Source organism: Nothoprocta perdicaria, unplaced genomic scaffold (assembly GCF_003342845.1).
Source record: "Nothoprocta perdicaria isolate Ctin4 unplaced genomic scaffold, notPer1 scaffold_343, whole genome shotgun sequence".
NCBI lineage: Eukaryota > Metazoa > Chordata > Aves > Tinamiformes > Tinamidae > Nothoprocta > Nothoprocta perdicaria.
In genome coordinates this window covers 209,959-225,535 of record NW_020455581.1, presented here as the reverse complement: position 1 = coordinate 225,535, position 15,577 = coordinate 209,959, and the positions used below count along the sequence as shown (strand labels likewise).

The 15,577-nt window shown below is 39.9% G+C and overlaps 1 protein-coding gene across 1 annotated transcript in view; it reads left to right on the top strand.

Annotated features, from left to right (window-relative positions):
• The first annotated feature begins 259 nt into the window (after positions 1-259).
• FIG4 (FIG4 phosphoinositide 5-phosphatase) overlaps positions 260-15,577 on the top strand; it is a 61,387-nt gene continuing 46,069 nt past the window's right edge. The window contains exons 1-6 of the mRNA XM_026043970.1: positions 260-328; positions 10,249-10,347; positions 11,135-11,258; positions 12,548-12,704; positions 14,055-14,105; positions 15,395-15,543. Of these exons, the coding sequence (XP_025899755.1) occupies positions 263-328; positions 10,249-10,347; positions 11,135-11,258; positions 12,548-12,704; positions 14,055-14,105; positions 15,395-15,543 (646 nt within the window). The 5' untranslated portion in view covers positions 260-262. The remainder of the gene's footprint in view (positions 329-10,248; positions 10,348-11,134; positions 11,259-12,547; positions 12,705-14,054; positions 14,106-15,394; positions 15,544-15,577) is intronic.

The following is a 15,577-nucleotide window of genomic DNA, read 5'->3' as shown; positions in this document are numbered from 1 at the left end:
CGCGTCCCGCGCCGGATGGTTCCAGGGGTGSCAGGAGGGGGAAGAATTTCGGAGCTGTCTCTGGTGCTGAGTCTAAGGGCGGCGCAGGCAACGGAGGGGACGCGGTGCCCACACACGACATGGCCACCGCCGCCTCAGCGGGCGCAGGCGCCTGCGCGTTGCCCCGCGCGCGCCTGCGCAGTGAGGTGCCGGCGCCTCCCGCTGTGCGCGGCCTGTCCGCTGCTGGCTGCCGCGCCGGGGCCCGGGGCGCCGCGCGGCCGCCATGTCGCCCGCGGCCGCCCCCATGATCAGCTCCGTGCAGAAGCTGGTGCTCTACGAGACGCGGGCTGTAAGTAGCGCCTGCCCTGGGCAGCCGCGGAGCGGCAGCGTCGCTGCCGCCGCCCCCTCCCCTTCGCCGGCCAGGAAAAGTGCTGTTTTTGTGTCTTGTTTTTRCCTTTTTTTATAGTCACGCCCCCAAAATATTCTGGAAACTCCCTCCCACCCCCCGAGTACTTGGAAAGTTATTGTCGTCTTCACTGCGTCATTGCTCTGAGACGTGTTTCGAAAGCCTGGGTGCTTTACGCGTACACAGGTCTGTGGTTGGGGTGAGCGGCGCTAGGCCTGGAGCCGCTGGCGCCTGGTGTGCTCCTCATTCCCTTCCTTGCGGGCCAGGGAATCAGACCCAGATACTAAATGTGCGCTGTCGAGACTGTAATTAAGGATGAGAACAGGGTGGCTGCGGGGGCCACCTGCCCGTTTACCTTTCTTGAGGGACTGCCGCTCCCCTCAGCTGAGTGGCTCATGARGCAGCCCCTGGCCTCCTTAATCAACTCTTCTGGATTTTTAGTTTTCCTTAGTATTCTGCTCCTGAAACCCTAGGGATGTGCTGCTCACAGTGCCTGTGCTATGGGGGTGCTGTGAGTAAAGAGGTCTGGAGGGCTAAGAGGGGTAATTGCTCTAGCCAGGGGACTAGGGTGCCAGCATGGGTGAGGCAGAGCCCTGTTTTCAGTGTAAATAGCCTATCACTACARTCCCTTGCTCAGCAATAGAATTACTCCTTAGTTTGTGTGGTTTCATCCTATGCTGATTTTAAGATAGCACTGGATAGATTCATAGGTACCATGATTTTGTCTTTAAATGCAACAGTTAGTTCTAGTTCTAAATAACTTCCAGTGATACCTGAAGCGGTAATAGAGAGCTTGGGGCTGATTTCAGCATACCCTCGTGCAAACAGGCACGCTGAAGGGAAGGCAGTCTGGCCTAGTTCCCACCATAAAGAGGAGTGAATTGTGACACCACCTCTCTCAGTAGATTTGGGTAGTGCATTAATTCCAATGCACATGAAATGGAGGAGAAAGAATCAGGCAGGTTTATTGGTGCTAGTAAGTGGAAGAATTGAGCTTACACTCGGTTTTCAGAATGTTACTTTTTCCTTTGCCGATGTCTAAAGGAATTTTGATGGATACCTTAACATTATCGTTGTGTTTTCATGTGTTATCACTTGTATTTTTTTTCTCAGCTAAATTACTGCTATATTAGAAAATGGCAGTGATTCCTGGTTCAGATTCTGAATTACTGAATTTCATTGCTCTTGGTTCAYAGTTCTTTCTACTTCTTTCCCTTTGGTGGTTTGTGGATTGGCTTATGCCATCTAAAATGGCTCAGCTGAGCCATGGTGTCTCGAAGCTTTCTCCTCAGTCATTTCTTGTGGGTGGTATATGTAGATGGATCTTTGTTTTCTGTTTTGCTTAGAAAAACAAATTAAGAAAAAAAACATACTGTTGTAACCTGCAGTGCTTTCTCGGCTGAAATGCAAATTATGGTCCTTTTTCAGTAGAAAAAAAAAATGTAATGCATTTGGAGTAATTGCTTTGAAAAAGGATGGTGCACTTGATAAAATCACAGAGTCATGAAACTTGAAAGGGACCCTTAGATAACATCTAGCCCAGCCCTCTGCTCAAAGCAGTTCCAACTAGAGCACATGACTTGGGGTCATGTCCAGCTGAATTTTGAGTATATTCAAGAACAGACATTTCACAGACTGTCTACATAACACATTTACCATGCTTGTATATGTGTGTGTGTGTGTATTTATTTCCTGTACTGAGTTGGAATTTTGCATGTTTCAATTTATATCTGTTGTGTCTTGTCCTTCCACCCCTTGGAAAAGTCTGGCTGCTGAATTTACACCTTCTCATTAGATAGCTGTAGACAGCAGTAAGATGCCCCAAAACTTTATCTTTTGCAGCTGAGCAAAGCCACATCTGTCAGCTTCTGCTCCTATCATATGCTCAAGTCTCCTGATGACACTGGCAGCCTTCTCCTGGATTCAGTCCACGATATCAAAGTCTTTCTTGCCTAGGGGAGCCCCAAAATAAACTTCTGACTTAATCAGATCATTGTGAATCTTGGGGGGAAATTTCCTGTTCCAGCTGATTCACTGTCACATTGGGCTGCTGACAAAAGCTCCTGCTTCTCCTCCTGTAGAAACTGGCCCATGCAGCCACTTTTGCATGAAATCTAACAATCTGTGACAGTTAGTCTGTGACATGACAGAAGTGTGACCCAGATACAAAGATGAGGAGCTTCCTCTTGGATCATGTTGCTCATGCAGTTTGCCCTAAGGCTGTATGATTACTAAATGTGAAGCTGGAGCACGGGATCAGCAGTTACACCGTTTCTGCAGGATCAGCAGTCTCCCCAGTAGCATCAGCATATACTGTATTATACCAGTACAGTAACTACCATAACCAGTAGCTACTGGATATGGGGTGACATGAAACCATTCCTGAAATTGTATGTAGAGACCTTGAGCAGGCAGGGAAAGGGTAACTTAGATTGTCAGCAACTGGAGGAAGATAGTAAAGTCAAATTGCTTGTTTCCATTAAAAAATACCTCTGTGTTAAAGGAGTGACAGACAGAATGGAGAAGAAATTGAAAAAGGAGAAATTTATTAGGCAGTATTTCTTTTTCTTTTAGAGATAAGAGTACAGTAGCAATATAGAAGTCAAACAGGGAAGACTGCTAGATGTGAGGAGAACTGAATTCACAAGGGCTACTGAAGCAACAGAGAACAAAATTCAGTATTTTCTATTAATACTTATATTTATGTTAGTTGCTGAGACCTGTCTTTTTAACTGGTGTTGTGGATCAATGAACACCATGGGGATGTGAATTCTATCTCCTGTTTGTCCTGGGAAATGGAGAGCTTCTTTAAAAGTAGCCTGGAAAATAAACGAAATAGTTGCATACCGATCAATGCCTATTACCTTTTATTTTATGCATGGATTTGACTGTTGAAATGCACACCAGAGGGCAGTAGAGATACTTCAGCAATATAAATAATAAGAAATGAAAGAAGTTTTCTTCTTCTCTTCTTCAGGAGAAGACCTAACTTGCATGTATTCTCCAAAAGAGCCAAACTGAAAGTGCTGGTCCAGTGGAAATGCTCATTCCGCTCAGGTGCTGAGACACAAAAAAAATCCATCTATAAGGAGTTATTGCTTACCTATCTTGCAGGTTATTATGAGGCTTAATTAATACTATGCTATTCTTCTACAGGCTTCATCTCCATAATACCCAGATGACTTGAAGAAGTGTATTAAGCTGTGTGACTAACACGATTACCTGTAAATTTTGTCTGACTTTTTTTTTTCCCCAGGGGAGCACTGTGTGGATTTTTTTTTTAATTTCTCTTTAGAAATATTTTAAATATATTTGACAAAAGCAAAGTTTAATAAAGTCAAGATCATAGAAGATGGTTAAGTTAATTAATTATGAGATCAGTCTGTGGTCAAATTGTCAACAAAAGATCCCCTCTTTCATTTGAACACCATCTCATTATGTCTGTAGTGATACTGCAGGAGTAGTGTTGGCAAGACTGAGCAAGATGGAGTGGGTAAGAGAGCAGGATAAGAGAGCAGGAATTTGGTGAAGTTCAGAAATGCATTGTCTCTTAAATGTGGGCAATAAAATAGAACATAATATGCTGGTGTGGGATCTGAGGACAGGAGATACTTGGAATAATGGTGATATGAAGAAAATAAGTTTTGACGACTATGTGCTATTCAGGAAGGATTGAAAAAAGATCAAAARGGATAGCACAGTAGTGCATGTGAAAGTTGCACCTTAAAAGGGGCATCAGTTGCTTTAGGAAAAAGCTATATTTTTTCTCTTGTTCTACGTTTCCCTGGGAATCATTTTTTGAAGAAAGGATGGCTGAGCTGCTAATGAAGAAAACTCTAGGGAAAAAAATGCAGATGGGCTCTTCAGTGATACAGCTGTTAATAAGAAACACTAATGCTGTATCTGTTTAATGAGGCCTTATCTGGTRTATTTTGTAGACTTTCTGTTCATACATGTTTAAGAAATAAGAATTCAACCTGGAACAGGTTTGGTGAAGGTATGGTTAAGTAACAGAGAGCAGAGATAATGCTGGAAAGGGGTACAATTCTTYGTATTTCTAAAAACACTCTAGCAGCATAGATGCTAAAGTGAGGAGAAGCTTTTGGTTGAAAAAACGCATTGATGATRGATTGATGATTAACAACTTCAACAGAAAATTAGAAGGGAGAATCCTGAGCAGCTGCCCAATGGAAGTGGCAAGAGGAAAGTCCTTACTGGGATTTTAAAAATAAAAAATACATAGTTGCAGTGGGACAAATGGGAATTACATCATGTTGTATTTTTAGGATGTAGAAGATTTATTCCTCTGCTCTAAGAATGGTGTTTGGCAGGGTGCATTCTTGATGTTCCTCATCTCCAAAGGGCTTGTTTTGAAGGATTCCAGTAGATCATGGGAAGCGTGGAGCACAGCAGCTGAATCTTTGCCCTTTTCAGGTGCTTCTTTTTGTCCCTTATGTGCTCTTCTTTCTTCACAACTTTATCATTTCTACCCATTTGCATGGGAACAGAGGAGARGTGAAAGACATTCCCTTAATTTTCATGGGATCAATAGAAGGAGAAAATGTAATTTAGGTTTTGCTGGACCTTTCATCTAGGTGCCATTAATTTTCTGCCTGTTCATTGCTTAGTAAAGTGAGCAGGCTGAACCTATTTATTTATTTATTTAAACCCTGTTTATTATCTGGTTTAGGTCTTAAAGGATTGTTGTTCAGTACCTCAAAAACATGAAAAAGAGACAAACCTTTTCCTGCCTAACTTTGTGTCTGTTATGAAAGAGGTTTGTTGTGAAGGCTGGATAGCAGATGATGAGCACTGCCCACTTGAGCATGTACTACAGCAGAGACATCTCAATATTGTGCTGAAACCTGTGATCCGGACGCAGTTTTCTTATGAGGCTCTCTCCTTAGGCAACCCAGCATTTCTCTTCAGCTGCTGGTGTAGTCTGACAGAAAGAATGACTAGCACATTAATAAAAAAACGAATCTTCCTTAGAGCTTGTGCTTTTAGAYATATTCATGTGCCAAAGCTGGATTGTTTTATCCTGAGTATTTTGTATATGTTCTATTTTTTTTTTTTAAATTTATACTCTTTGCAAATTTTAAAATTGGCCACATCAGTGGACCGATGTGTTTCAAGTAACTTTTAGCTTTTGGCACCTTTTTTCCCCCTACTGATTAACCTCCTTGTTGCTTTTTAATCAGTGAAAGAAATACGAGGCTTTAAAATTTAATAGGAGTCAGGAAATTTTTCATCTTTTATCAGCATTTCTTTCTGTTGATCTTAAATGCTTTTTAATAAACTTTAAAAACGTTGCAGGTAAACTCAATTAAAATGAAATATACACATCAATAGAGACATATAATAATGTTATCTTTACAGTGTTTACATTTCCTGAAAGGTAGTTTGTCTATATGAAGAAGCCAATCTTCATTTTAAACCAGCAGTTCAAAGAATTAATTTTCTGAAAACCTTTTTTTTTGGTGGGCAGAATGTTTGATTTCAGGACTATTACCCTGCCATTATAAACAAAAATTCACTGTAAGAAGCTTTTTATTTTATTTAGACTGTTTTACAAGAAGCTGCTTTCTTTAGYTTGCCTGAATCAAAACCGTGATAAAAGGAGGATATGAAGTCTTTCAGTTACATTTYTTTGGTTAAAACTCAGTCCCAGGTAGAGATGACTAAAAATTGTATCTGTCTTGTGGTTGCTTTGTGATACTTGTGCAATAAATTGAACCTCAGGTCACATTTCCTAGGCAGGTACCTGCATGGTGCACTGCTGTGGTCAGCACAGCACGCTTGTTAGTGAGATTCAGCCAAAAGCAGTGGCAAGCAAAGCCTGGAAACAGTCTGTTTCGTCTCAGGTGAAGAGGAAGATGATGATGAACATGGTCAGAGCAGTATGAGGCAGACGGTGCAGTTTATCCTTGTTCTGCTGAGAAAGTCTGTGCTGGTCAAGCTTGTCTGTTAATTAAATATAGGTGTGTTTGCTGGAGAGTAGAATTGTTTAAGACCGTCAGAAAATGCCTGTATGCATTCAGTTCAACTTCGTAGGAAACAGAAGAAGAGAGAAATCTCCAGGAGTGTTTCTTACCTATGAATTTTTGTTTGTTTTACTGCAGTCATTTCTGATAATCAAAGTAGTTGTAAATAATGCAGCTCATTTTAGCTTTGATTATTTTTACAACTGTTATATAACAAGCTTAGAAATCAACTTGCATGATGATAACGTGCTCTGTGTTGTGTTTATTTGTTATTTACTTTTCCCTGGTATTCATGTGATGGCAAATTTAACTGCAATATCCATCTCTGATAATTACTTTTGCTCCATATCATGGAGCAAGTCTACCACGGTTACTCATTAGATGGATAAACTAGGTAGCAGAAGCAGCTAAGGATGACATATCTTTTTTTTTGCCTTTTTTTGTGTGTGTTGTTAGTTTTCATACTGTCTTTTTTCATTTCAAATCTTGAAAGTTGAAATTATCTTGAACATCATGATGCAGCTCTCCGTGTAACTCTAGGGCAGTTGAATATGAGACACTGCTGCAAACTTCCCAAGCAGAAGTCCAATTTTGAGTTTCTGGTTATGGGGATTTGTCCAAATGCAGAAATTTTGCAGACCTCTTTATTACTGCTACAGAAATAGTCTCTAACATAGTGGATCGGTATCCCTCGTGCTAAATAGAGATTTCCCATTGCCTGGCCTTCTAGGAAGACTTTTTCAACTTTGGATGCTGGGTTTAATCCTGTTCTAGGCTGACCTTCCTYAGTATATTATACAGGCCACCTTTCGATTATTTAAAATAAAAGCAAAAACTGTAAATTAGTCYTTAGGGGACTTCAAAGAGAGCTTGCTCAGCACAGCGCTCTGCGGCYGTGCTGTGACAGTGTGCAGATCCAGTAGCTTCTCTTTGAATCTCTCCTGCCTGGTTCTGGGCAGTGGCTTCTTGTCTGCACGTGGCTGTGCAGAGCCCGGGGGGCAGCTGCCAGGCTGATGCATTTCTCATAGAACTTGCTTGTTTTTTACTCACTTGGCTAAAATGSAACCAGAAAAGTGTCCAAGTGAACTTGCTTAGTAATAGTGTTGTGCTTTGCAGCTGTGTTAGTCTGTCTCTCGGTAGGATATGCATGTGCCTTGTTCCAGTTTTGAATGTAGTCTTCTCTTGCAGAGCAGGGCAGAAGGGTATTAGTGGGGAGCCAGTCATAATTGTCAGAAATCAGAAATCATAATGGTCAGTCACTTTTTGGAGAGGTTATGCCCATATAATGAGCTGGACATGGGAACAGATGACAGTATATGGTAACTAACCTGTATTAGGAACTATTTACTGTGGTTTGATATTAGTTGTTAAATACGTCTCCGCAAACAGAAAAGCAGCATTTATTCTTAAAACGGAAGCCAAATTTATGTATTACAAATGGAATGAGGGAAAAGATATTCCCTCTGTCTATTTACTTTCTACTGCAAAAAGAGAATATCTGTGTGCCTCAGAGTGTGGTCTCTGGAGGTGTCTGTYGTGGTGGGTTGGTGTTTCTTGCTGCTGGGGGCTACCTCCTCGTCTTGTGCCATTCAGTCTCAGGCAGTGGGACTGCAGCCCGCTCCCTGGGTTTTTGCTTTCCCTTGGAAGTGCCAGTCTTGGCCCCAAGTGATTTTCTGGAGAGGGGGCAGCCCATGGAGCCCCAGCTGGGCTCAGTGCGTTGCTACTGCTGCATAACCGGGAATGGCTTCCTACATCTCCATGCTCATCCAGAGAGTTCAGGGAGGGAGTGCAGAGATGCAGTGTGACCTTGAAGGACCTTCCTCAGTATCATTTAGCAATGGGTGGTCAACAACAAGCTCTGTCTGCTCTGCTCAGTGCACACTGTGATACCTGTGTACAAGGTAGAGCCAGGTGGTGGTGGTCGTGGTGATATTTTTTAATTAATAAAGATTTTTTTCATCTTTAAAGTTTTTGCTGACTTCAGCTAAACTTTCTGTAACATACCAGGAGCTGCGTAGGGCTTTAGGTTCTTCTTTCATTGTAGATATTTTGACTTTGAAGACTTTTGAAAATATAATTGGTATAAATTATGAGATCTGCATGTTGTGTGAATGCGGTTATTGATTTTCTCTCTCACATCTTAAATCCATGTGACTARTAAAGTTTAGATCTGTCCATCTAGGCGCACATGAACTTGCCATGCTTTCCTACTAGGCTGAGCGTTATTAATGGTTACATCCTGCTGTGTGGTAGGACTTCACTGATTAAATGAATTAATGAAACAAGAGTTGCCTACAGCAAGTCAGTTCTGTAATCTGTTCTTACTGTTAATTCTTCTAAATACAAAAATTCATTTATACTATTCTCCTTTAAATGAGAAATGGACAGAGCACGTAGTTATCTGGTGTTCTTTTATAATTGAAATGAGAAATAAAGCTAGTCTTTAAAAGGTCAAGATTTTTAATCAGCAATGCTGGTCAAATGAAGCTTGAATGTTGTAGAAAAATAATTGGTGAAAAGTTTGTCATAACAACTGCAAATAAAAACATGAAGYTAATTGGTACAATCCTGAAATAGAAGCATAGAGTCATAGAATCGTTAAGATTGGAAGGCACCTTTAGAGATCATCTAGTCCAACCCCCTCTGCACACAYAGGGTCACCTAGAGCATGTGACACAGGGCTGTGTCCAGGTGTGTTTGGAATATCTCCAGAGAAGGAGACTTCACAATCTCTCTGGGCAGCCTGTGCCAGGGCTCTGTCACCTCTCACTGTTAAGAAATGTTTTCTAMGTTCTTGTGGAACTTTTGGTGCTTCTGTTTGTGGCTTTTTCCTCTAGTGCTATCAGTGGCACTACTGAAAAGAGGCTGCCCCCTCCTCCTCACTGCCTCCCTTGGAGTATATTTTATAGACACTGATCAGGTCCCCCCTCAGCCTTCTCTTCTCCAGGCTGAACAGGCCCRGCTCCCTCAGCCTTTGCTCATAGGGCAGATGTTCCAGGCCCCTGATCATCCYGGTAGCCCTGCGCTGGACTCTCTCCAGCAGCTCCACATCCCTCTTGTMCTGGGGAGCCCAGAACTGGACRCAGTCTCCAGATGTGGCCTCACCAGGGCTGAGYAGAGGGGRATGATCACTTCCCTCGACCTGCTGGAGACGCTTTTCTTAATGCACCCCAGGATCCCGTTGGCCTTCTTGGCCACCAGGGCACACTGCTGCCTCATGGTCAACTTGTCGTCCACCATGACACCCAGGTCCCTCTCTGCGGGGCTGCTCTCCAGCAGGTCCACCCCTAATCTGTACTGGTGTCCAGGGTTATTCCTCCCCAAGTGCAGGACCCTGCACTTGCCCCTGTTGAACCTCATGAGGTTTCTCGCCGCCCAGTCCTCCAGTCTGTCCAGGTCCCTCTGGATGGCAGCACAGCCCTCAGGGCTATCAGCTACTCCTCCCAGTTTGGTATCAACAACTTGCAGAGGGGGCACTCCAGCCCTTCATCCAGGTCATTGATGAATAAATTGAACAGGACTGAACCAAGGACCGACCCCYGGGGGGACACCACTAACTAGAGGCCTGCCTTGAACTTCAAGCACTTTTCTTTCTTTTGCTGTTGTTTGTTCAGCATGAACTAAGCAAGCCTAGGTGGCAGAATTAGCAATGAGGTCTTTCAAATAGTAAAGATTGTATAAAAATGTACCTACCTAAGGTATTGGTGTCTAAAACAGGTTATGTGCAGTCCACGTGAAGCACAGCTCGTTTGATGTTAATTGAAATTAATCTACAAGCATGTAAATGTCACTGTTGATGTATTAYGTTATAATGGGTTTCAGTGCATTTTCTCATCCTGTATAATATCCTGTCTCTCCCTCCCTTGTTCTTTTAATCAGCGGTATTTTCTTGTTGGAAGTAATCCTGCAGAAACCAAGTACCGTGTGTTGAAAATAGATCGCACTGAACCAAAGGATTTGGTCATAATTGATGATAAAGTGAGTATCGCTTTTCTTGTGGACGTTTGCAGTTGTTTCAAGTCATTCTGTTTATTATAAAGATAAATTTAAACACCTTTTTTTCTCCCYCCTCAACAAAGATGTATTACCAAGTCACAGAGTCATAGAACAYTTGAGGTCAGAAGGGCCCTCTGAAGATTGTCTAGTCCAATCTCTTGCTCAGAGCAAGGTCAACAAGTCTCTGCTCGTATGTCAGCTGCATGCATTATTGCCATGCTAATAATTAATTCTATGTGAAAAGGGACAAGACCTCTCCAAAAATCACATTCACTTTACTGAACATTTCCCTCTCTTCTTCAGATTGCTGCCTGTATACTCCTCGTGGTTTTCTTATGCTCAGCTATGTTGTTCAAAATGCAGAAGAAACTTATATACCACATACACAAATATTTAGGTTTCTGATATATAATGCCTGAAGCAAAATAAGCCTTGGCAACAAGAATTTTAAGGTGCAAAACAGAATAAGGTCCTCTGCTAAGAAGTTTATGGTTTAAAAACTTGCAAGTTAGGCACGCTTGACTTTATAGACATGCATGAGTATTTCTGTTGCAGTGAATAGGAGTCTCTGTGCATAAAACGCAGGAGTATTGATAGGACTGAAAGAGGTGAAGGAGAATACAGAACAGAATTTATTTCTATATTGATTTATTTTATATTAAGTAAATTCGATTATTCCCTGACATGAAATGACCCTTATTGACCAAAACAGTAAACTAAGCAATTTTTTTTTTCTTTTTTCGTTTTCTTTTTTCCCCCTATTTTAAAGCATGTGTATACACAACAAGAGGTGAGGGAACTTCTTGGCCGCTTAGATCTGGGGAACAGAACAAAGATTGGGCAGAAGGGCTCTTCTGGATTATCTCGAGCTGTCTCTGCTTTTGGTGTAGTAGGTAAGTTTCTTGCTTGTTTTTTGTCTTTGGTTCTTAAGGAGATATGGCGTATTGTACATCTCTTTGTCTCCTTGTGATTTATTTTATTGATTTATATTGGAGAAATTGCAGTCTCAATTAAGTTTCCTTATGTTTTGTGTAAACAGATGACCAATTTAAGGGTGAGTGTTGCCGTATAGCTAGTCTGTCCTTTGTTACTAAGGGAGAGAGGTAGTAAATAGGAGCCCCGACTTCCAGAGCTCACAAAGCTCTCACATAAAAGGAAAAAAAAAAAGTCAATGTCCACTGTTAGGTTGTATTTCTTTATCACATAGCATTCAGAGAGATGACTACTTTTCTTTTTGGTTACCTTCTTATAGTGTAGCATTTAAATACTTCTTTTTCACGTTTGACCAAGTGACTGGCATTTCGGTGCCAGTTAGTCCCAGACTGAAGATGCTGATGGGCTAAGTTATCACACAGTGTCCAGTGTTTAAAGATAGAAACTGCTTTTAAAGGGAGGAACGCATGCAGATAGGAAAGGTCAGACTTTAGGATGATAATATTTGGTGAGATTCACAGAGAGTGTTTTCCTAACTCATTTCAATACCGGAAGGATATAGGAGAAGTTTGACTGCTCTTTAACAACTGAAATTCAATAACTTGGCTGCTGCAAATGGAAACCTTTGTTTCTTACTGTCAGCAGGGTCTCTTTCCTTGTGGAGGTGAGAGCATTCTCCCAAGGGAGGCTAATAAGGCAGAAGGAGGCAATTGCTGTTCATTCAATCATATTGCAGCCTCCAGCAGTGACAGGGAGGAAAACGAATATTCTTGACCCTTCCTGCTCTTTTATGTTGTGATACAAAGCTTAAAGAACTGAATATAAATACAAGAATGTGAACTGTGATATTTTTCAATTAATATTTTGTTGACAAAGTAGCTGTATTACTGACTTTAAGATTAGACACCAGCAGCAACCCTTCAAAACAGTAACTTAGAGCCTAATYCATGTGATTTATTAATTGTTAAAACTTAGTATACACTGTGATACAGCAGTATTTTATTAAAAACAAATTTGCATAGAACTATGAACTTGCTTTGTTGATTAACATTTACTGCAGGTGAATTGAAAGGATATGTGATTTTGTATCTGTATCTWTATTTTACATATATGCACACTAAAATTAAGAACACAAACTTCTAAAAATTCTGTGAAGTCTTAAATAGTTCTGATACTGTCTTTTACATATAGGTATGATGAAATCAATTAAAGCATCCACCTAAAGGCATTTTTAATGCTGTTTTAACAGGTTTTGTCAGGTTTTTAGAGGGCTACTACATTGTGTTAATAACAAAAAGGAGAAAGATGGCAGATATTGGAGGTCATGCAATATATAAAATAGAAGATACAAATATGATCTACATTCCAAATGACTCTGTAAGAGTCACTCACCCTGACGAAGCCAGGTAAGTAACGGTGGTAAATGGTGTATACTTTTTGAATACTAAGTAATGTGGGATTATAACCAGAGTTTTCCTTCACAAATTTCCTTCTATTGGCATGTCATTCAATCCATTGAAATTAGATGATAAATTAGTACAGCAGAATGGAGGTTTTGATCCATCCATGATTTCTGTGGTCTGTAACCTGCAGTGTAAATACAGTTGTTACCGTCTCTCACAGGTTTTGTCAACATCTTCACAGCAATTAYGTGCCAAAGCTATATCCTAGCAAATACTCACGAGGAAGCAGTCAACGTAAATATTGTACTTACGAGSGCAGTATAGTGCTAATACTGGTTCAAATTGCCTGAGGTGCTGTTCGTTTCTTTTTTTCCAGTCACTCTAGCATTATGTGAATCTCACCTGAGATCTGTGTTCTTCAGGAAGTGTTAGCTGGATGTTTTAATTTCATGATTCTGTGCTACCAGAATCTAGTGGGTGAATGTAGGGGGTGATGAACATAAAATAAATATAAAATATGATATAATCACCAATATATGGTGGATTTCTTTTGTCAGCTTTAGCTTCTTTTTCCCTTTCTGTGTGTTCATGGGTTTTCCTGAAGGAATRGCCTTGGGCCTTGGATCATCAGGAAATCTTGCATGAAATGTACAAACAGATGTACATTGCTTTTATCAGAATGATTTTTTATTTTTTTAGTATATATAAAATACCAGGGAAATGGTTTATTTAAGTTATTTCACAGCATGTATTAATGTGTGAATAACTTAAAAATTATGCTAGATTATGATAAACTAATGGCAGATAATGGTAGTTATTCTGGAAGTTTTGACGTTAAGGTATGCCTAATAGGATACCTCAGTCTCTTAGATTGCAACAGAATGTATTATCTAAGTTATTATATAAACATTTATGATGCTAGGTATTTTATCCTTCATAGACAGTGCTATGGTTTCTTGTGGGAACTTGTACAGTAGGTTGAAATGGATACTTTTTTGCTACTGTGAAAAACTTTAATCTTGTGTAGTACGGTTGGAATTTTTCTTGTATAAGCTGTAAAGAATGTGACTCACATATGATGAAAATAGAACTGCAATTGGATCTTCAGCTGTCTAAAAGACAATCACTGATGCACAAGTACAGTGGATTAAAAAAAAGAATGTTTGATTTAATCATGATTCTGATATTCTTGTGGAAGTAACTGTCAAAACATTTAATTATAGCAAGATAGAGAATTTATAACAAGAATCAGTATTTTATATGTAGTTTACTTGCTGAGGTCCTCTGAATGACTTTTGGGGATGTATCTGGTTAAAGAAGTAATTTTCCCTTTAATCTATGTTATTTTCATAGATATCTGAGGATCTTTCAAAATGTGGACCTTTCTAGCAACTTCTACTTCAGGTAAGTGTTAGTGAGTCCTTTTAAAATGTGTATACTTACACTTCCTTTAAGATTCTGCTTTTGGATTTTGATACCCAGCATCTTCAGCTTGATCTTCCAAGGAAATAAGATCTGTATGATTTTACTGCTTATCCATTTTTCTCTTTTGAACCTGCTTCCTACATCAGCAGACTGATTAGGAGTGAAGCCTTCAAGATAGGCTTCCATTAGTTTTGCTGCTTTGTCTCTTGAGCCTATTTTATGGCCTGGTATCTAGTTTCTGCTCAAGTTTCTGCTCAAAGGTGACAAGTGCATATCTTTTTCTTGGTTGTACTTAGAAGGGAGAGATGGCTCTATAACATTCTTACAATTAGGAGCTGAGTTTAAAGTCTCTGTGGCTGAAGTCACAGCAGATTTGTTTCTGTCATAATTTTCATAGAAATCCTGACTAGTGTTATAAGAAAAGTTATAAGAAAACATTTGTTCTAAGGGGAACGATATACAAATATATATTTGTTTATATATATATGTGTGTGGGTGTGTGTGTCATATATCTTTTTATGTGTGTTTATATATGTATATGTTTTTAATAATGAATTTCTAAACTTACTGGAGGACCAGTAATCACTGATGCTGCCTTATGCTAAAATGGAAATGTGTTTGTATTTCTGATTTAAGTGTTCTTTAACTTTGATTCCTCTTAGGGGAGGTAAATTCTAGTGACAGAAAATTTAGCAGTGAGTGTAGAGTGCTGTCAGTGTGATAGACACAAGATACAGAATTTGTTACTGTTACAGAACTAATAAAAAGCTTTTGCTTATTTAGCAGCCACTATTTTAGAATGTGTCTGCTGCAGTCACAAATCTGAGGACAGATACAGCATTTGTGTACAAAATCTTTGGCTGTTTTCAGTAGTGCAGACTTCTCAGACAAATTAGATTGTTTATATATGTGGATATCTCTGCTAGAATAGCTATGTTTTATTTGAGAGATTGCTTCTTGGTGCATAGTGAATTAAGCTTGTAGATAACCTTTGATCAAAAAGTATGTTGAAACTTTAATAAGAATATAAATAAAGCTTCAACTATAATACTAGAAACAACTTATGAGTTCATAAAGCTTCTTTTGTAAGTTATCCATTTAATTTGTTAGTACAGGATGAGCATTTCTGTATGTTATTTCAATGTCATTTTTCTTTGTGGACAAAATAGTACTGCCTACTAATGCAAGTACCAATGGAGTGTAAGGGCTTTGAGAAAAATCCTTTGCTTCTATAATTATTAGTAAATGTGACCTTTCTTTTTGATCAGTTACAGCTATGATCTCTCCCATTCCCTTCAGTATAATCTAACTATTCTGAGAATGCCCCTTGAGATACTAAAACCTGAAACAACCCAGGCTCGGCAAGAGAGTTTTGATATATTTGAAGACGAAGGACTTTCAACACAAGGTGGAAGTGGTAAGTAAATCTATCTAAACAAATGTGCTTGGTC